Raw genomic sequence first — 22,640 nt, 5'->3', positions numbered from 1 at the left:
GCATGACGGGAACTGTAGTCCATAACATCTGGAGGGCCACGAGTTTGACACCTGTGCGGTAGAGAGTGGATCCAATTATGGCTACTGACCCCCAAATGTGCCTGGAGACATCTCTGAATTGCAGTTGATCTCCAGACTACAGAGATCTGCTCCTTTGGAGAAAATGGATGCTTTGGAGGGCAAACTTTAAGGCGTTACACCCCACTGAGTTCCTTCCTGCCTCCAAACCCTATCCTCTCTAGTTCCACCGCTGCCCCTCCCCCCCAAATTTCCAGGAATTTCTCAACCCAACCTAGATGCAGGCCAGGCACGACCACTATCCAGAGGAGAGGCAACTGAGAGGCAGCTCATTTTGGAGGGATGTCAGCAACAGCCAATGACAATGAAGAGGAAGGTGAGGCCCACTGTGACAGACAAGCTGCTGGGGACACCCCTTCTGGAAAAAAAATCCTGGCATCAGCATTGTCCAAGCTGAGGGATGGTGACACATAGTCTAAAACAGGGGCTCTCCCGATGTTCATGGACTACAATTCCCATCAGCCCTGCCAGCATGGCCAATTGGACCATGCGGAGCAGGAAAGGCAACCTTTGGAATGTCTTTTTGGGGGTAGTAAAACAGGCAGAAAATGATATATTTCTCCTTTCTGGAGATTACTGAATAGTCAGATGTGCATGTTATCAAATTGAGAGATACTGAGGAAAAAGACAAGGCCTGATAAAAGCTGAAATAGTCCAGACAACATAAACTGCAAACCATTCACCCAAAACAGCAATTGCCACCTGAAGTTGGTATCTGTGATACGGCAATTTTTGCTTGATGTTGAAGTATCAAGAAATAAAAGATGGATTGGGCAGGACAGGTACAGACTGCACAAACTCCCACCAGCATCAACAGTGCACACAAACCCATCAAGCTGCCTTATACCCAGTCAGACTGTTCTAGAAAGTTCACTATTGTCTACTCTGATGAGCAGCTCTTTTCCAGGATCTCAAGTCAAGGGCATTCATCCACAGGTGTCAAACTCACAGCCCTCCAGATGTTATGGACTACAGTTCCCATCATCCCCTGCCAGCATGATGGGAACTGTAGTCCATAACATCTGGAGGGCTGTGAGTTTGACACCTATGAAACCTATTTCCTGATATCTTTAATTGGAGATGCCAGGGATTGAACCTGAGACCTTCCATGTGCTAAGCAGATGCTTCACTAATGAGCCACTATTCAAACTATTCAAACTCCACCTATTATACCTTTCTAAGTGTGAGCACAACTAACCACCCATCTGCTGCCATCTTGTCACAATGTGGCCCAGAATTTCCAGATGCTGAATTGACTGCAGGCAACTTTTTGTGATGGACAAATCATTTTGGCTCTTCAAGGCTTTCTTGCTTCTAGCCAGCGTTAGTCCTAGTTTGTCTGACTCAAACTCAGCTAGAATGAACAGCTAATTAAAGCAGGACAGCTCTTTTGTACCTGATAAGCTGTTGTAGAAAAAGTAAATCTCAGTCAGTGATGCTTTTTCTCATTCCTACATAAAATGTCGCACCTGCTGGAAAAAAAAATCTGTCTTCTACAACACCTTGCCCAACGTGCGCATCTGGTAGCCGCATCCCCAGTTGTGCCCACAGGAAGCATGGTGAAAATTAGTAGCTAGGAATACTCCAGATTGATTAATTTCAAACAAAACTGTACGGAGTATTGTGACAGAATTTATAATTTCAGTATATTTCCCCATATTTGCCTTCTGTGGTCACATGTTCAAGTAAGGCGTTCAGTTGATTGAGAGTGCTTGCATAAACCTGTTGGAGTTGCTCCTTAGAGTAAAACTGTTTAAAATACTCCTTGTTCTTCTGCTTTCTATTTTAGAATGCAGGAACATTTCACAGAGGCAGCCTGGCGTACAAAATTCTGAAGTCCTGGTTGCACTGTGGAGCCAATCAAGGTGTTGCTGGGGGACTGTACTAACAGCATACTGTTCTAGTCAAGCATCTTAGGGATATTTGTCAGAATGGAAGAGGGGACTTGAAGGGAATCTTCATCTGCTGATCTGTCATAAATGGAACAAATGTGTGATGTTACCTATGCATGCCTAGTAGTTTTAGAAAACAAAAAGTAGACAGATTTTTGTTATCACAGATGTAAACTATATACACTGTGCATTGAGTTAATTACATTAACATGATCACAAGCTGTATTTAGGTAAAAGGTAGTCCAAGCACTGGGTCATAGCTGACCCATGGGGTGACATCACATCACAATACTTACTAGGCAGACAGTGTTTATAGGGTAGTTTGCCCTTGCCTTCCAAAGTTATCTACACTTTACTCCCAGCAAGCTGAGTACTCCTTTCGCCACCTTTGGAAGGATGGAAGGCTGAGTAAACCTTGAACTGGCTACCTGAATCTGACTTCAGTTGGTATCAAACTCAGGTTGTGAGCAGAGCTTTGAGTACAGTACAGCAGCTTGCCACTTTGAGCCACACGGTTCCTTATACTGACTTTACCCTAATGTTTTTCCCCCAGGTGTGTCATAAGAAAGGGGAAAGGGTGAATCATTTTTAATTTTCATACAAGTTAGAGTTACGTACAGTAACAAAAGAACTTATTTTGTACAGAACTTTAAGGGGATTCATCTTACATTCAGGGTCATCTTCCTTTTAGGAAAATATGGGAATATGAGATTAATGTATCACAGATCATACCAGCATAGATCCACTAAAAGACCCACTTCTGATTCATCAAATACACTTCCACATACATAAGCTAGACTTCTTTCTCTTTCTTTTTCTGTCTCTGATAGACACGTTGTGGAGATTAATTAGATAACATTTTAAAAATACCATTCCTTGCAAGTGTTTCAAGACATGCAGATGGCAGTGTTTTAGTGAAGAATGAGCCTACGTATTAGTTATTTGCAAAGTTCTTTAAGATCCTGTGGAATGAAAGGCATTGTGTAAATATATTATGATCTCTAATATGAGGGGTCGTAGTTGATTATTCCTGCTGGTCATTAATGTTATGTTTCTGCTTTTTTTAAAAAAAGAAGAAAATTACTAACTATATTGGAACTATTTCAGTGTCGTTCAACTCACATCAATTAGCGGTTAACCTTTCATGCAACAGGCTCATCAGACAGCAAGCCGGGGGTAAATTAAAATATTAATTGCCCTGCTTTAATTTCTTCCAAGCAGCAGCTTCTCTATTTAAGTGGTCACTAAATTATTACCGCTCCCTGCTGCCATCCATTATAGAGAAAGCTGGGAATATGATTTTTTTGGATGCCACAAGGCAGGCAGTGGTAAAATCTAGGAATCCAGAAGAGTTGATGAAGGGCACATTTAATTTTGTCTCTTTTGGTATTCAGTTCTTTTTCTGTGTGTGTAAAGAGCCCTGTGGCACAGAGGGGTAAGCTGCAGCACTGCTGTCAAAGCTCTGCTCAGGACTTGAGTTCAATCCCAATGGGGAAGTCAGTTTCAGGTAGCCAGCTCAGGGTTGACTCAGCCTTCCATCCTCCAAAGGTCAGTAAAATGAGCACTCAGCTTACTAGGGCTAAAGTGTAGATGAATGGGGCAGGCAATGGCAAACTACCCTGTAAGCAATCTGCCTAGTATTAGTAAACATCATGATGTGACGTCACCCGATGGGACAGAGAAGGGCACAAAGATGTGCAGGCATGACGTCTGATTCCGGAAATGCATTTTTTGTCCACTTACTTTCCAGAAACCCCTCTGAAGTAAATGGAATTGCTCAACAAGGCTTCCAAAACTACCATATATACTCGAGTACAAGCCGACTTTTTCAGCACATTTTTAATGCTGAAATAGCTCCCCTTGGTTTTGAGTATATACGGTAATTCCACGATGATGGCTGGAGCCGGGGCTGCTGTGGGGATCCGGTAAGCATGTTGCTGGTTTTTTTCTAACTCATCAGAGATTTGTAAAAACAAGCTGTAAGGACTTGGGCACTAGGTGGTGTGTGTGTGTGTGTGTGTGTGTGTGTGTGTGTGTGTGTGTGTGTGTGTGTGTGTGTGTGTGTGTGTGTGTTTCACATACAGTTGGCACAATTAGTTTTTAGCAAATGTGTATGCTTAACGCCTCAACAGTGCACCATTTTCTGTTAGATAATTGGCTGATGTGATAAATGAATTTAACCGGACAGCTTATGAATGATAGCAGTGTGACATATTCAAGAAACAGCTTCAAAGGGAAAACATTCCTTCACTTCCTTCATTGTCTTGAAACCATTTTTAGAAGAAAAAAAATCCTTCTACTACTGTGGGAAATTTTTAGAATGAGAAGTACACATTGGTCACACTTCAAACAGGGGGCTGGAAGGAAAACTGTATTCCCTGACCAATAGATGGGAATCAGAGAGGTTGTCTTTTCTGATCCTGGAAATTTAACACGAGTCAATGTATCACCTGTCGTTAAACCGCACTAAATGCAAAGATTAAAATGCTGTGATTGTGGGTGGTCTGGAGCACCTCCCCCATGATAGCAAATCTCATTTCCTACCCTAACTTTAAAATTAATCCATGGTGGCTAACCCAAGAAAATATTTTGACTGGTAAGGCTGCAGGGGGGAAAAACCCTTCCTTAATTGCCCATGCCATTAAAGCTCATTTGACATAAATAAGTAGGGTCATCTGACACCACTTGCTTTCATTCCCATCACTTCTATTTCTCTAATTCCAAATGATCAACTTTGCCCAAGGGAAAAGGCATTCTGACATCACTTCCAGACCTGCACCTTCTGTCTGGCAAGCGACTCCTCCAACCAGCTCTGCCCTTGATAATAATTCAGTCCTACAGTTTCTTTTTGCTTTATATCCATCAAGACAGCATTAAGTAGTTCTCAGCATTCAGCAGTTGGAAGTGCCAAGGATTTAAGCATATGATGTCTGTTGAGTGGGTGGTTAATGAATCCCCGTATCAGTGAGCTGAGCCTCCATGCTGGTTGAATGCAGCTGGGGATCAGAAATCCATCATCTTTAGCTACGGGGCATCACAGAGTTATTTCTTGCACTGCTGCACTGAGCTATACACCAGGTGTAGCAGCAGCAACAAAGATGGGATTGAAGCTTCTTTGGAGATCCAGCGAGACAATTTGATATGGCATAATGCCAAATGGTTCCAGCTATAAAAAAATGATATCAGGGCTTGGAGCACCATTTCCCAGGCTTCTCTCTAAGCAAGCCCAAGCTTCACCTGCTTACGTGACTCTGTATTTTGTGCTCTTAAAGGCACAAGAGCAAGCGGGGGGGGGGGGGGGAGAGAAACCTGGCCTAGGCTGAAGATGGCCTAAACAGGTTAGACAGTGTGGCATAGTGATTACAGTGACAGACATGTGGATGATCCAGGGTGAATTCCCCTCTCTGCAGTACAGCTTGCTGAGATGCCAGTTATGGTCTTTCAGAGTAACCCACCTCACAGGATTGTTGAGGGGATGAGTTGAGGGAGAGCATCATATACCCTGAGCTCCTTGAAGGGAAAGCAGGACAAAAATGTGACAGATAAATAGGCAGAGTTGTCTTCCTACAACTAACCTATGAAATGTAAAGTTTCTCAACTCAGAGGCACAAAAACATGTTACTTATGAACCCAGATTTATTGAAAACAATATGTCATGGAGGCACTTCTGTAATGCTCTTGTTCTTGATGTTCTGTTGTCAGTTAACAAGCAATATCTGATGTGCTAGACACTCTAGAAGTCATTGGTAATGCACTTGCATTGGGGTTTCATTCCAGAAATCAGAAGGTGATCTCTCCCTCCACACTTCAAGTGCCTTCCGAAACCATCGATTAAACTAGAGTCAATCGACTCCTTTCATAACTCTATTGAGGATAAACTGGGGTGCACTGATAGTTTGCCATAAATACCCAAATGAAAGACAGTAAAATAAAGTTTCGGTGCACAGGCAGGTGATTTATCTCTCCCTGTAGACAAAAGCAGTACAATATTCATCATAAGCCACAGCTGTCCCGCTCACTCTCTGTTTACTCTCCATGAGCATTTTTTCCATGCTGTAAATCACACTGCAGCAGCAGCCAGATAAAGGTGAATGTCTGCACAAAAGCACTGAGCCTGGGGCCCCAATCCAGACCCAGTAGACTACTTGCCCTTCTTCTTCTTAAACTCAAAATCTAGATTATCCATATGAACACCCAAGTTTGCTCAACAACAGCAAGCATTTTACTGTCTCTCATGCACACATACACACACACACACCAAGATTTAGCCCTGTGCAATATAAGTGCCTAGAAATTCATGAGCCGAGTCATTCTGGAGGGCGCATCATCCATTTTCCCCAGGCTGCCAGCTCGCTCACATCTGCACTGTAAATCAGGAGGGAAAAGGTTTCGGAGGTTATAGATTCTTGTCAAACAAAACAGATGCCTGAGCACATAAATCTCCAGAGTGTCTAAAGGGCTCATAATTAAAAAATGAATCCAAATGGATTTTCCATAAATTATATCCACAAAAGAAATTAATAAGATACCTTTTTGTGGTCCCTTCACCTGGTATGCAAATAGAAAAATTATGTGATACTAAATGTCCCATGATTCCTCTGAGTTGCATGCAGATGTCAAGGCAAAGGTTACTGAACAGTGTTCAGCATAGGGTGGAAGCTGCCCCCATAGCACTAAGTAGATATGTGAGGACCTCATCCCTTCACTTGCTCCTCATGTTAACCACTGGAGGTATGTGCATCTCATGGAATCCTCTTTTACTGACACTTCACTTCTTAACTCCAGATCATTTAAAAATGTTTTCAAGTCACACCACCAAAGGTGGGTAAAATGACATCAACTTAAGGACCACCCTCGACAACAGAAAAGGGAAATATCGCTGCCCTAAATGGGGCAAGAAAATTGACCACAGCTCAATTATACAAATAAAGCCAAACACGGAGCTCAAGGTTAAAATAACAGCATCAAAATGGAAAGATCTTTACAGGAAATTGTATGCACTGACAAGAAACATGTGAAACACTTCATGCCATATGGTTTTGCAATAGCATTATCAGTGACCACAAGCGATATGCTAAATCCATACACTAGTATCTTAGAGCTCCAGCACAAAAGAAGGAAGGGGCATGGCAGCAAAGTTGTTAGTGATTACTAAAATAATAAACCCAAAAGCACTGGGAATGGGTTTGGGGGAGCTCTGAAGTCTTTCTTATAATATAATTTAATGTTATGATGATGGCCACATGGAAAGGATTAAGCAGTGCAGGTGCTACGCAGTGCAGGCATCATTTTAAATTATTCTTTCAGCCCATGCACTGGCACATATGTACAAACTCTTTATATGTCAGCATAGCTGCTATCTAGGCCAATGCTGGATTACAGATATGCAATATCCCACATGCAGATGTGTCCCCACGTGTAAAACTGCATGCCAGCATTTTATCAAGGTACAGCTATGGTGATTTCTAGACAAAATTACACATATAAATGGCTTAATGTTAGCCTTGTCTTAAATGAGATGCCACACTGGATATTTACTGCTGAGAGAAGCCATTATTTCTTGGCTCCAGTTACATAACAAGAATTGTTGAGCATAAAACTGGGTATGGATATGCCTTAACTGCTCCAGTTAGGATAAGAATAAAGAATTCAAAATAAATAAATGAATAAACATAACGTTGTCATAAGAACATAAGAACTAGCCTGCTGGATCAGACCAGAGTCCATCTAGTCCAGCACTCTGCTACTCGCAGTGGCCCACCAGGTGCCTTTGGCAGCTCACGTGCAGGATGTGAAAGCAATGGCCTTCTGCTGCTGCTGCTGCTGCTCCTGAGCACCTGGTCTGCTAAGGCATTTGCAATCTCAGATCAAGGAGGATCAAGATTGGTAGCCATAGAAGCTGCTGGGTCCAACTGACTGTTTCTAATTAATAATGACAAAATTAGAATCCTGTACAGACAAGCAGGGATCCACCAGACTTGCTGGGAGGATCCCACCATCCAGCCTTTTGTTCAGACTCCTTCCACCCTCAGAATCTCACCTACCTACTCACTAACCTCACAGGCGAGAGAGAATCCTGCCTGTAACCTCCCTCTTCTGCCTATCTGCCCACCTACCTGCTCATTCTCCATCACCACCATCCCTCCTGATCTGACTATCCACCAGCCCTCCTTCCTCTTGGTTCATGCAGAGAAGGTGAGTAGTGCGATTTTCCACTCCTTGCCCCTTGCTGTCATTGTTGCCTTTGGGGTGGGGTGGGGGTTGGTAGAATTAGCAGCTCTGAGTCCTCATATCATGCCCACTCAAGAGAGGTGGCAGCGGCGGAACCAGACTTCATGTTGGGGGGAGCACTGACAGCTCCCGGTCCTCTTCCCCCACCAGGCCACCTGCCTGTCAATCAGGTGAGAAGAGGCCTCAGTGGCACAGCCATGTCCCCCTCCCCTCACTACTCTATGTGCTGTCTGCACCTACACAGACAACATTAATCTGTTTGAGAGGAATTTACCCTCTCTCTATTTTTGGTAAGCATATTTTCCCACATATTTTGTAGGTCTCTCAGGTTTGTAGAAAAATACATTGTGGTTCTTCACAAACCCAATCTTTGGATTTAAGTATCAACAGATGGGCTATGTTGAGGGCTGAAATTTTTCAGGGTACTTGGTAGTTATGTGGTGCCACAACTAAAGTTTTAATATTAAATAAAACATATAGATCTTGAGCACGCAAAACGCATACATTGGGGAAGGGGTTGCACATGTTCTCCCATATAACTCAAGAGACAGGACAATTGATTTTAGGAAATATAGCCAACATTTTCAAAGCTACCAGCTCCTTAGGGCTCATAATTCCACTGAATTCTGGAAAGATGTCCTATAAAGTTTAGAAACACACAGAGAAAAAGAATTCCGAAGCATGCCTCCCCCGACCGACGGCATGGCATCCTCAGACCTCACAAAGCTACAGTAGTTCATAAAGAATCACATTAACAGTGGAAAATGGACTTATATTCAATGCAATCCAATTACAATATCTCTGCATGACTAGCAACAGTATATTTATTCTCACCTACTCTGTTTCAGATCAATTAGATAGCAGGTTTTATTTTTTTTTCCCAGCAAGGTCTCACAGGTTACCAGTTGTAGGTAACGGGAACTGACCTAAAAGATTTAGAATGGCAACTGGACCAAAAGCATGAGTCAAAAGGAATCTTGTACTCACTATGTGGAGCTGCAGAAAGTCGGTAAGGCCAGGAGCGCTGTCAATTCGGACCAAGATACCGTCCTTCACTGTTGTGCTGAACCCGACTGCAAGGCGGTCTGTCCTTGTGCTGGGCCTGTCATTTGCCGGCCAGGTATATACAATGAGGCCTCCACTTTTCCCAAAGATATATGTGGCTCCAGCTGCAAAATAGTGCCAAAGAGAAAGCAAGGGTTAGTTTATCCAGCTGCGTCAGGATAGCAGAGCCAGAAGCAATATACATTGAAGAGAAAGATGCTATTAATGAAAGTGATGCAGTCCAAGGTCTAGGAAGCAGAGTGTCACCCTGAATTAAAGATGTGAACCAAATGAATTAATAACCAAGGAGACACTAAAGAGATAACCATGAACATTTCCAGACTCTGCTGCATAAGAACACAGGGCTGATACTGTGTTTCCTCTCAAAAGCCTTCATGTAGTGTGATGAACAACCCGGATTAGCTTCTTTTGTGCTGAAATTTATTTCACAACTCTCACACATACATGAAAATACATCTGCTCTCTCTCATGATTGTGTACTAGAGTTGGTGGTGCTTGACTTCCTAATCTGCCTTTCCTCAGTTTAGGGAAGGGAGACCACTATGCCTTTCATCTGCCGAAGCCAACAAGCCACAAGAGAAACTATCGAATTTTAGAAGATTCTCTAATCTTCAGTGAACTTGGATTTTAAATTATACTGCTTCTTCAGTATAACTGGAATAAATCATTAGGTTATTTCTGGTGCTCCTGTAAAGCTACATGAGATTAACAAGGAAACCACAAAATGATAAATGGTGCTTCCTTTGAGGATTTTCCAATGATGGGCATAGAAAGGAGAGAGGTGGCTCTCAGGAATTTGTAATAGGCCCGCAAATCTTCCCCTTTAAATAATACAGATCACATCTGCTAATGTTGATCATGGTTTGTAGCAACTGCTTTGATACCTTTAAAAAAAACAAGAAAAGCCTCTCCCTTCAAGGGCTTTTTCCCATAAGTCCACAGAATTCTGTGAAGGCACACAATTGGTTCATATAGAACACTTGGCCACATCCACTGGACCTCATGTAGAATCCAGATGAATTGTGAGTGCCCTTCTGAACACATCCAACATTTCCTTGCATATGTGCAGAGGGAGGCCAACTAAGATGGAAAACAGACTTTAAACAATTAATAGCTACAAATACAGGACATTTGTTATGAAAAAATATAGAATTCTATTACAGTATGACACTGAAACTGAGCAGGTAAAATACTGTACAGTCAAATGGATGCAAAACTTTGTAGAAAAATACACATGAAGCAAAAATTAAATTTGTGATGGTCCCTAAAATATATTGTAACAGTGGAAAGAATAATATTTGTAGCAAAGTGACCAACTCTGGAAGAATGGAAAAACAAACTGGCAAAATATGGTGTCACGGCAAGTCTAATATCCTATATATATAACAGACCAAGATCGGAATTTCAGGAAAAATTGAATGTCTTTTACATATACATGGCTGAAGGCTCAGATGAGAATTAAAGCAAAAAGGGAAAGATTCAAGAAAGAAATGTTTTAAAAGAAGCTTCTTTGATAAGTAAATGTAGATTTGATCTACATTAAAATAAGAACTATTTTGAAAGCATGTAATGAAACCTAAAATAGAAACAATTTATTAGAAATTACATCTAAATGTGAGTTCTGCATATAGATGTTAAATTTACTAGTTGTTCCAATATGTTGTAATAATAATAAAGTCTTTTTAAAAAGAGTGGGGGGATTCCTTGCACATGCCAGACAATCTGTTTTTAGGGACCCTTATCCTCTATTAGCGAACGTTCCATTGCTGAACAACTAAAACGCTTTCAAAGAATTTCAGGGTTTTCTGAAGTACGGTATGAAAACCACTGCATTATGAGAAAACAACAACACATATATTTAATGTTGTTTAAGCACGCATGAGCCAGAGTGCTATTCTGTCTGCTGGGCTGGGCTGAGTAGGGAGGCCCAGGTTCAAAATCCCAATGAGGCACAAAACGTATTGGGGGACTTAAGGCCAGTCACCTTCTCTCAGTTAAAGCTCACTGTCTCACCTATTACAACACTGGTTGGAATCTGTTGACGAGTGTTCATGGGGTCAGTGTTCCACTTGGTAGCTCAAAGCATGCAGACAGTCAATTGTCTATATTTCAGCCATGCAAAGAGATGCATTTAATACACTCCCTGCTTCCCACAATTACATGAGCCGTGGTCATACTTAATTCATTAAGGGAGTGGAGAAGGCAGATAATCAAATCCTCATACGTTTTTATAGTCACAACGTGGAATGTTTTTGAGCTACAGCATCCCCTGTTTCTGTTCAAAACCTATGGATGAATACAAATTACCACTTCTTTCGAGCCTGCAACTTATGCTCCGCACAATATTCCCTCCCCCTCTAAACTAAACATATTTGATACTTTTTATAGGCCTTGCATTGCAGTACAGTCATGTAAACAGAATGAATGCTTGCCCGCTCTTGAAAGGCTTTCTAGGAAACTGCATTACCTCATTATCAACACATTATATGCAGAGGTGGGATCCAACCAGTTCTCACCACTTCTCTAGAAGTGGTTGCTAATTTTTTTCTGAGTGCCGAGAAGGGGTTACTAAAGCAACCTCCCTGCCCAATAGGGACTGGAGGGGCGTATGTGCAGCAGCGCCACTGTTTGAATCCCACCACCATCGGAACCTTTTATTAACATTTTTGGATCCCACCACTGATTATATGGAATAGCAAACCAGTGTGTCTAATTCTGTTGAGTTCCTCGATTCTCCTCTGGCTCTGATGTTGTGGGTGTAAGACATCTTGCAGCGCCTGCCTAATATAAGAATACTTGCCATCTCTTTGTATTAATTAGAGCAGTTTGTAATAACAAATAATCATGGCTTTTCTCCATGTGTAGGCAATTCAAACAGGCCACTTGGAATGGCAGGGTTCTTGATGATCATCCCATCTTCAATTATGAGCTCGTTAATATGTTTCACATTACACTGGCTCACAACATGTCACAACACAAATTGATACATGATAAAGATAGCTAGAAAGGTACCCAAGTACACAACAGATGGATGCAGAGGGAATATAAATTCATACTGGCTTTTGTTCTTTTAGTGAAACTGGTTTGTTGTGACAGGTGGTTATTATTATCATATTGGTTTTTTGTGGCTGAACAAATGGTATAGCTTTATTTATTTTAAGATTTTGGATTTGTCACATGTATTGGTATTCATTTCTAATAAACAAAAAAGTAACAGATTGTCTCTGGTAGAACCAGTGACTGCTACTAGCAATGCAGATCAGTTTTACAAAACCTGTTTCTGGGCACAATATCTTACACATATTTGTCTTCTTAGGGCATTTGCAGGCCAATGATAGAATTAGATGTGATGGTTAAAACATCACAATCGCTTTATCCTGCAATATTTAGGTAGATTTTTCCATGACACAACAGCATGCATTTCCACTTTTACACTCCACATTATTTTATTTTTCCCCTTTTTACTCACAAGTCTCAGCTGACTTATGGTGATCACTATAGGGCCATGGTGGCAAGCCTATGGCACTCCAGATGTTCATGGACTACAATTCCCATCAGCCCCTGCCAGCATGGCCAATTGGTAGTCCGTGAACTTCTGGAGTGCTATAGGTTCGCCATCACTGCTATAGGGTTTTCAAGGCAAGAGACTTTCAGAGGTCTTTGCTATTGCTTGCCTCTACACCATAATCCTGGTATTCTTTGGTAGGCTCCCATCCAAATATTAACTAAGGCTGACCCTGCTTAGCTTCTGAGATCTGAAAAGATCAGCCTATTCTGGGCTATGTAGGTCAAAGACATTGTAAATGGGAGCAGAGAAACATTAGGAAATAAGATGTGCTATGCCTTTGCCTAAGCGTTGCAAAAAAACTTGACACGAAGTTGCTGTTTTTGAGACGCAATCCAGTCTCGAGAATAATTTCTACTTCTATTTTAAAAACACTTGTTAGGAATAGCATTACTAACCTTATGGCGGGCTCAGCAGTTCTCCCAGAACTATGACCTCTGCAGATTATAGAGATCAGTTTCCCTGGAGAAAGACTCCTTCCTGGTGGTTCCTATGGAATCTCATCCCCTTTGAGCTCTCTCCCCTCCCTACAATCCTCCTTCCACAAGGACAGCCCCACAAAGGAATGTCCCAAGGTGGCATTGGAAACCGTCATCATGAATGCAAATGTTGTTATTCTGTACAAAATATGGATTTGTTGAAATACTAGCTTTCCACTCATATTGCAAATTGCAAACAGAGGAGTTCCAGCATCGCTTGTGAAAATGCCCTCTTCCCAATCACTATCAATTTTGAAAGCAAAGCGCTTCTGAAAATATGCATGAGCTCACAGACATCTATAGAGCGGTCCACAGTGCATGTCATGGTCCCCATGATTGCCAATTACAGCCAATTATAGTGACTGGCCTGTCACAACACTTAAGTGCCTCACAAAATGGACTTTGACGTGAAGATGCACAAAGTTTTTTGCATCTGGAAAAAGACATGTTGAAAGGTAACTCTCAGAGTATGACAGGATTTCCAAAGGATCTTTGTGGCAGAAATTGCTGACTGGTGACCGTAGTTTCACACATCAGAATTCTGGCAAAACAAATTGAAAGACTGCTACATTGGGAGATGCCACCAGAGTGTAAATGTAGCCTTTCAGCTACCACAAGCCTCTCTTTTCCAAAGACAGAACCAGGCCAGAATCAGTGACTGTCTCAGCTACCTCCATAAATTATATATCTAGTCATTAATACGAAAACCTGCTCATTCAGTGTAGGGCAGACTCACACCAGGTCACGAGTACACAGGATCCATGCTGCAGAGAATCTGTTTAAGTACAGTGGACATGGTTTAGTGGTTAGTGCTGGGCAAGGGAGCTCCAGGCTCAAATCTCCACTTTGGAATGGAAGCTCACTCAGTGATCTTGACCCAGTTATCATTGCTCAGTGTAATCTACCTCACAGGGATGCTGTAATGAGGATGAGACAATTTTTGTTGTTGTAAATTGTTCTGGATTTTCACTGAAGAAAAAAGCAGGCTGTAAATAGCTAAGTAAATATATATATATAGGGAGCCATGCCATTAGCCCACATTGTCAACTCTAACTGGCACTGGTTCCAGAATCCTTAATCAGAGAAAGGAGTTTTTTTCCAATATCTGCCACCTGAGGCACGTCCTGTAGACATGCCAGGGTATAATCTGGGGCCTTTCATTTGCAGAATATGTATCCCACTTCTGATTCATGGCTCCTTCCCTTCTGACAGAGTACAGCTAAAACAGTACCCAAAAACCTTTAGAGAAGAGGCTGGGGAGCAAATTCATGTCACTGCAGCTTTGACTTATTTCCTACTCTACAGCTCTGATATACTACTAGTTACACCAGCACTGTTATGTCACAGCTGATTTGTGGCAATCCAATAGGGGATCCAAGGCAAGAGATTAACAGTGGTGGTTGGCTGTTGCCTTCCACTGCAAAGTGCCCCTGGTATTCCTTGGTGGTCTCCCATCCAAGGACTAACCAGGACCCACTTTGCTTAGCTTCTTAGATCTGATGAGAGCAGGTCAGGACTGCACCAAACTAAGTAGCAGCAAAACACGTCAAAAAAACAGAAATCACTTGCCCAAAGATGTGTTCGCATTTTAAAGAACTGCTTGTGCCTTTCATGAATCATGAGGAAGAAAGTTAGTTTGCACTTGTGTGTCTATTATGTGCCATCAAGTTGCTTCTGACTTAATGGTGATCCTATGAATCAACATCCTCCAAAATGCCCATTAACAGCCTTGCTCAAGTTTTGCAGACTGAAAGCCATGGCTTCCTTTATAGAATTTGCACTTATATTCTGGCAAAAAAGGAGCAAGATGGTATTGGGAGAAGCATTGCCTTCTAACACAATCGAGTCCTATGTAATTTAATACAAAATATACATTGGATCTGGTCCATAAGCTCCGGCAATAACATCAGCTAATACCTGCATAATTCAAATTAATACGGAGGAATCTCTGACTGCAGTCATGAACCTCGTTGTGACAAGTAAATCTCCTGCTCATTCAGTTAATCCAATGTGGCTGAAGAACATAAATGAAATGATAATGCAACCTTTACCTGAAATAACACAGGCTTGCCACTTTCCTCTAGTTCATTACCAGGCCTTTGTTCCCTTGCACGTAATCTCTAGCAAATATAGATGATAGTCAATCATTTTCATCCCCATTCTCAACAAGGATTGTGAGTTTATTGGGGAACTGCCCAATAAAGAGAGAAATTGACCTCCTTCACAAAGGAGGTCTGGAAAGTACAGAGACCGAGAAAGGTCCTAGCAGAAAAACAATCTGCTCATTCATTCACTTTCATTTTCCCATTTCATGGATACACGACATTCCATTCCAGGCCTCTTGCTGAGTATAGTGATTCCAATAAAAGGTCTTCCATGAAATGCTTGCACTCAGATCCTAATATGCTTATTAATCATCACAACCATGCAATTCTTTTTTTCCCCTTCCGTGCTAGCAAGAAGCCATCAGTTGAACTAAATGCAAATTGCCACACAAGGCGGTTTTAGGCTTCTTGCAAGTCATCTTAGCACCCAGAATGCTGCAAGGACCAAATCAGTAATACATCACAAACTATTAAAGAGCAACAGCGGGTCCAGGTTCAACTAAAAAAGGAGACCCCGGCAAGGAGGACCGAATTCAACAGCTCTGCAAAGTGGCAATTAAACACGAGCGACCTAAGTGCTTACCTGGGTGTTTAATGCTTTTGCAAAATTGCATTAAAATAAGATGAAAGGTCCGCCAGATTCACAAAGGCAAAGGAATACAAACTCAAAGGCAGACACTTATCTCTCGGGGCCAAAGCTCTCTGGTTCAAGCAACTTAACAAGAGAGTAAGAAGACAAAAAACTGAGAAAACGGAGCTTGAATATAATGGAAGTGCAGATATATGTGAAAAGCTGTGCGTAGACTCTGACAGTTCTTTGAACTGCTAAAGTGAATTACTGGAAATAAATAAGAAATACACAGCACATAGTAATGATACATCATCTTATATGAATGCAAAGGGCAAAGGTCCAGAAGTACATGTTCAGTGTGAAAGAGCTTGGTGTAGTTGCTGAAGTCATTTTAGCCTATCTGTGTATGTCTGCACCTGACAACGCCCCATCTCTGATGACCCCATCAATGAGTGTCATGCTCAATCCTTCATGCTATGACTTGTAGCCCCTTTTCATTGTTGCCACCACATTTATGTGGACTGACTATAATTATCCCTTAAGGGGGGGAGTCCATGAACTCTGCATGTGGGCAGAGACACGACTTATTACCAAATATATTTCTGGACCTAGACCCAGCATTTGAAACAGATTCTGGAGCAGAACTCTGACTCAGATTAAATATTTGTACCCAAAATGGTGGGTTTAACTATCCAAACATCATTTGAGATGTTTAGTTGTTAATGAAGCCATATGTCAGCAGCAAGATGTTCCTTCAGATTCATTGAAATGGATGTTGGCTTGAATCCTACAAACACAAATAATTGTATGCTGCTGCTGTGTTGGAATAAATTGAAAAATAAAATAAAAAATAAAAGGAGAATTCTTGCTATGAGCACTATTTGGATGTCTCTAATGACTATATTGATTTTTCAACACAGCAGATTTGACACATGGTGCTAGGAAGACAGTGGCTTTGATCCAAAGTACAATTTCCATGGCTGCAAGATTTCCACCCACTCACATGCCAGAGGCATAGCAAGGGGGGAAAGCACGCAGTGCACTGATGCGTCCACTGCCCCGCACCGCCCCACCTTGGAATGCCCCTTTCCCACCCCGGAATGCCCCCGCCACACCCCCACAGGGGTGCGCACCAGGTGCATCGCACATCCCCCACCCCTTGGAGCTACACCTCTGCCTATGTCAGCTTGAAATGTCCTCCAAATCCTGTTTCTGTGGAGACAGAGGACTCCCAAGGGTAGGATTCCATGGGGGGTGGGGGGGTGGGATGGAAAGTTGTGTCCTGGAATCCGTGCTTCTGAGGTAGCACTGCTCTGAATCCAAACCAGTGAATGCCAGATTCCTAAATCCAATGGCATTCAAATACATTAAACATGCCCTGTGATGGCAATCTGTAAGATGCTCATTGTAAATAAGACACTGCTTCTACCATACCAGTTTCTAGTAGCAAAATAACAAGCTATTCAATTATGCCGGACACTTTTTTTTTGGTTCTCTGCCATTCAAATGTTTGAATACTCTTTTATTCACAAATGAATACAAAAAGCCCTCTTGTACCGAATCAGACCTTTGGCCCATTAAGGTAATTATGATCTACTCAGACTGGCAGCTGGTCTCCAGTGTGTCAAAACTGAGGTCTTTCACATTACCTCTTAAATGATCTTTTTCACTGGAAATGCCAGGGATTGAACCTGGGACCTTCATGATGCAAAGCAGACAGTCAACCAGTGAGCTATAGACTCTCCCCTGAATTGAAGGTATTGTTATGCTGAATTTTCACCCAGTAACACATATAGGGTCCTTCAGATTTGGTCCCAGAGTCAGGGGTGAGGCTGTAGCTCAGTGGTATTGCACATTCTTTATATTTATTTATTTATTTATTTATTTATTTATTTATTTATTTATTTATTTATATACCGCCCCATCCCCTGAGGGCTCTGGGCGGTGAACAACAAAATGATGTTACATAAATAATCGTAACAATAAATAGGTAATATAAAATACAGCGTCATTAAAACATAGAACATAAAATTACAGCATACCACTTGGCGTCCAGTATAAACTATAAATAAAACCTCTCCCAGAGAGGGGGACGGCAGGTCTAGGTGTCACAACTCCCCAGATGTTAAAAAGGGAGCAACTCCCCAGATGTTAAAAAGGGAGCAACAAAGAGGGCGCTCACCCTCAACAGCTGGCCCTCCCAAAAGCCTGGTGGAACAACTCAGTCTTACAGGCCCTGCAGAACTCTCCAAGATCCCGCAGGGCCCGGACAGTTGGAGGAAGAGTGTTCCACCAGGCAGGGGCCAGGGCCGTAAAAGCCCTGGCCCGGGTAGAGGCCAGCCGTGTCATTGAGGGGCCGGGAACCACCAGTAAATTGGCCTCTGCCGAGCGCAGAGGCCGTGTAGGGACATATGGGGTAAGGCGGTCCCGAAGAAGATTCCCAATTCATTCCCTGGCATCTCCAGCTAACAGGATCTCAAGTGTTGGGAAAGATCCTTTGGAGCCCCTGAAATGCTACAGGTGATCAGGATAGAAAATACTGGACCTCAGATTCTTCCCTTAAATCCATGCCAAAGGGGGTGGATTTAAAAGAAGAATCTCGGGAAATTTGGAGGATGCTTGCTGTCAGGCGTGCAATTGTTAAGCTATCAGCACCAAAATTTCAGGTATCTTTAGGAGACTCTCCTGATGATACCACCCAGGTTTGGTGAAGTTTGGTTCAGGGGGTCCAATGTTATGGACCCTCAAAATTGTAGCCCCCATATTCTATTAGCTCCCATTAGAAACAATGGGGGATGGGGGCACTCCCTTTGGGAGTCCCTAACTTTGGAGCCTCTGAACCAAACCTCACCAAACCTGGGTGGTATCATCAGGAGAGCCTCCCAACAAATCCCTAAAATTTTGGTGCTACTAGCCTAAACACTGCACCCCTTGCAGGCCAAAAATTGAAAAAAACACTAAAAAATACAAAAACCCCACAAATGCGGGGGTGGAGCTTCAGACATGTAATGGGGTGGTTGAACCCGAGAACCCCCCTTTACCTACATCCTTGTCTCTCCCCCTCAGACTGCTTAAGTGATTCGATTTAAACAGATTACTAAAATATGAAAAACGAGACTACATTTGAATGGCTGCAAAAGTCAATCACAAGGTCCCAAAATTTCACAACTGAAAGAGTGAAAAATCTACTATTATCTTGTTAAAAAAGCAGTAATGTCTCCAATTGATCTTTATTTGGAGCAAGGAAAAATTAAAAGATGACTAGCCTCAGTAAAATAGCTGTTTTCAAAACTCACATGACTACACTACCTGTAACACAGTCACATACTCTACCAGAATATGGTATCTTAAGATACCTCCCTTGCAAAGCTCTAGAACAGGGGTCTGCAACCTGCGGCTCTCCAGATGTTCGTGGACTACAAAACCCATCAGCCCCTGCCAGCATGGCCAATTGGTCATGCTGGCAGGGGCTGATGGGAATTGTAGTCCACGAACATCTGGAGAGCCGCAGGTTGCAGACCCCTGCTCTAGAAGGTAAGGCATTTTGGCACACCAATATAAAGACATGCCTATACCAAGGAACAGTCAACCATGAACAATAGTTGGAAAGCTAACTAGACAAAAGGATACCAATAAACTGGATAGCGCAAACACGTCATACTCTACAGATTGTAATGTTGTAATTGTACCTAAATAAAGGTTTCTTGATTATGCTCACAGCTTCCTGTTGGGTGACTGATTAAAGGAACTCCAAAGAAAGATTGAGGTGCTGACGTTATTCTTCAAGGTTATCCCAATGGAAAATATAGCAATCTCCCCTGACCAATCCATGGTAGCTCTCTTTGGTGTTGGAGTATATAATTTTAACTTTAAGAGAAAAAGCCTTCATCCAAGCCTGAACGTCAAAAGATGATTGTCCCAATTCTGTTCACAGGCCACCTCCACTACCCAATTCAGAGTTCTGGGGATGGAATACTGGACTATTGTGGCATGGGGAAAAGCAACAATTTACACCTGAGGATCTGTGGCCAATCAAACACGACAACTTTGATCAGGTCCCACAGCTATGCACCCCACAGTCTCCGCTGGGCCTTTTCCTTCCTTCTCCTTGATTCTGCTACTGAGTAAAGCTTGTTTGCTGAAAGAAGGATACGCATCTCACCGGAGCTAGGGAAATGGCTTCAAAGGGTTCATAAGAGTATGTGGTTACCATCAAATGTGTCAGTTTATTTGATCTATATCCTGACAGAAGATCCTTTCAAGGAGGAAAGGGGGAAGTGACTCACTCAATCCATCACAAAGAGAGGGCCTCTTTATTATTATTATTATTTCCTTAAGAGCTTTGCCTTGCCCCTGAAAGCATAAATCCAGAAAAGAGAGAGTTATGTGAAAATGCAAAGCTTCCAGGGCAAAAGTCTAATCCTTGGAAAATAATGCTTCCCTACTTAAAAGAGTTCTCACAACTCTTTCCCTTCAAGGAGCCTGCTCTTGGCCAGACAAACCCGCAGAGACTCCATAGGAGCTCAGCAATCTCATCGTCTCTTCCTTGAAAAAAAGTACCCGGTATTGTTTGACATTAATCAGAGATAAATTCACACTGTACTTTTTTTTTTTTACATTCGCATGAGCTGGAGCTTCACCTACAGGAAAAAAGAGACACACACACCCTTCCAATATCAATGTAAGTCTAAAGTAAAATGAAAGCAGCAACTTGGGTTATGCCTTCTCTCTTTGGTTGCCTTTTTTAAAAAATGACAGCAAATTAATACAAGTCACTTTCTTCCCAGGATTAAAGCATCAGCCGGCAATCAGATCAGACAATATGTTGCTTCTGATTAGTTACAGGGAATTAATGGGACTGGATGGGTAGAGGAGAAAGGAAAAGGAATGGTCCTGGAACGGCAACATACAACTCAATGCAAATTAATTTGCATAGAAACTAAAAATATCCTTCAAGTCTTTATACCACCTTGCAATGGATCCACACGGCCTGGGCCTGGTTTCCCACCAACATGGCAGAATATTAAAAAATACACCAATCCTCAAAGCCAAAAAGATGACCCTGCATTTCGAATACCTCAAAACCTTAGCAGTGAAAACGATGATGGTGAAATTGTAGAAATAAGGTTTAAAATGCCATATGCAATTTATTCAGGTGTATTACTCTTTCTTATGTATGTCCACCCCCCCCCCAATATCCCTCTAAAAGAAAGCATGACATAATTCAAAAGCATGTAACCTTCACTTTGAACAATCCTATCCAATAAATGGCTAAGAGATGAAATGTCACAACAACAAACTCTCCACCAGTTGGCGAGTGATATTCCACTAGCCCAACCCAGTGGTGGAGCAGAGGCACCTTGGCACATGCTGCTCCACTGGCCCCTAAACACTCTCTCATCCCCCAACCCCCACCTCCAGTCCAGTCAGTGGAGCAGAGATGCCTTGGCACATGCTGCTTGCCGGCATCCAAACACCCTCCTGGCCCCGGCCCCCCCATTGCCAGAAGCCCAGCCCAGCTGGTGGAGAAGAAGTACCTTGGTGCCTGCTGCTCAGGCAGCCTGCAAACACTCTCCTGGTTCCCCCCAACCCAAACTTTACCATTCCACTCTCTCGCACCCCAAGCCTTACCTTTCTGCCCTCCCTTCTCCCCACACCTTCCCACTTTTCCCCTTCCCCTACCCAAACCTCCCATTCCACCCTCCCCTCCCCACCCCACCTTTCAATTCTCCTCTGACCCCAAGCCACTCCTGCCCACCCTTTCCCTACCCAAGCCACTCCTTACCATCCACCCCTAGCCTCTCCTTTCCACACTCCCCCCATACCAAGTCATGACTTCCTACCCTCCCCCACCACAAGCCTCACCTTTCCACTCTACCCAAAAGCCACAGTTTCAGGGCAAGATAGGTTGGAGGCACCAGGAGGAGGGGAGGGTCCTATGGCCCCAGTAAAGCCCACTGTGGGGGGAAATGCTTGCTTGTCCGCCCTTTGCCAGGGCCCATTGCATCTTCTCCCACAGTGGGCTTTGCAGCTAGTTCCACATACAATATATTAACTTATCTGCTTGTGTTTCATTAATTCACCCAAACTGGAAAAAAATACTTTTTGACACTTTTTTCATTGACTGTTTTTGCTTCAGAGAGAAGAAAACTGTTCCAGATCTATTCTGGAAAGGTGTTAGAAGAGGTGATCTTCAGATCATTTTCTGTCTCTGCCTTTGTATGGGTTAGATTCAGTCTGCTCTTTCATTCAAATTCATCTAGTCCCCCCCCCCCCAAAATACTACTCTTCACCACCATTTCTCATGGCTTTTGTACTTTCAGGCTCCATGATCTCTAGAATATCCATTTCAGAGCCATTCCTTTGGCATCGGCCAAACAAAAAAAGGTGTTTTGGAGAAACTTAACAAAAAAAAGCTGGTTTTGGAGAAACTTTGGAGAAGGTGTGGGGAGAAGTGCAAGTGAAGGAGCTTCAGATTGCTAACTGTTCAGAACTTGGTATCTGACCACAGTATTAATGGACCTGAATAGATAGGGTCCTGAAAGTTGCATTCGGCATGCACCCAATCAAAGAGACATAAGATGACTGTAATAAATTAGCCTGATGCTTCACTCAGGTCAGGCAATTTGAGGAAAAATGTCATTCATGTTCAAT

General features: G+C 42.6%; 1 protein-coding gene across 14 annotated transcripts in view; it reads right to left on the bottom strand.

The window, feature by feature from the left end:
* The window catches only part of NRXN3 (neurexin 3), a 1,536,364-nt gene that overhangs the window by 407,397 nt on the left and 1,106,327 nt on the right, over nt 1-22,640 (bottom strand). For all 14 annotated transcript variants that reach the window (XR_007243535.1, XM_048485034.1, XM_048485036.1 and 11 more), the window contains one exon: nt 9,189-9,370. Coding sequence is in view for 13 of the 14 variants with exons in the window: in XM_048485034.1 (XP_048340991.1) it covers nt 9,189-9,370 (182 nt within the window). In the remaining variant the exon portion in view is untranslated. The remainder of the gene's footprint in view (nt 1-9,188; nt 9,371-22,640) is intronic.

Source organism: Sphaerodactylus townsendi, linkage group LG02 (assembly GCF_021028975.2).
Source record: "Sphaerodactylus townsendi isolate TG3544 linkage group LG02, MPM_Stown_v2.3, whole genome shotgun sequence".
Lineage (NCBI taxonomy): Eukaryota > Metazoa > Chordata > Lepidosauria > Squamata > Sphaerodactylidae > Sphaerodactylus > Sphaerodactylus townsendi.
This window is presented reverse-complemented; position numbering and strand designations above follow the sequence as displayed.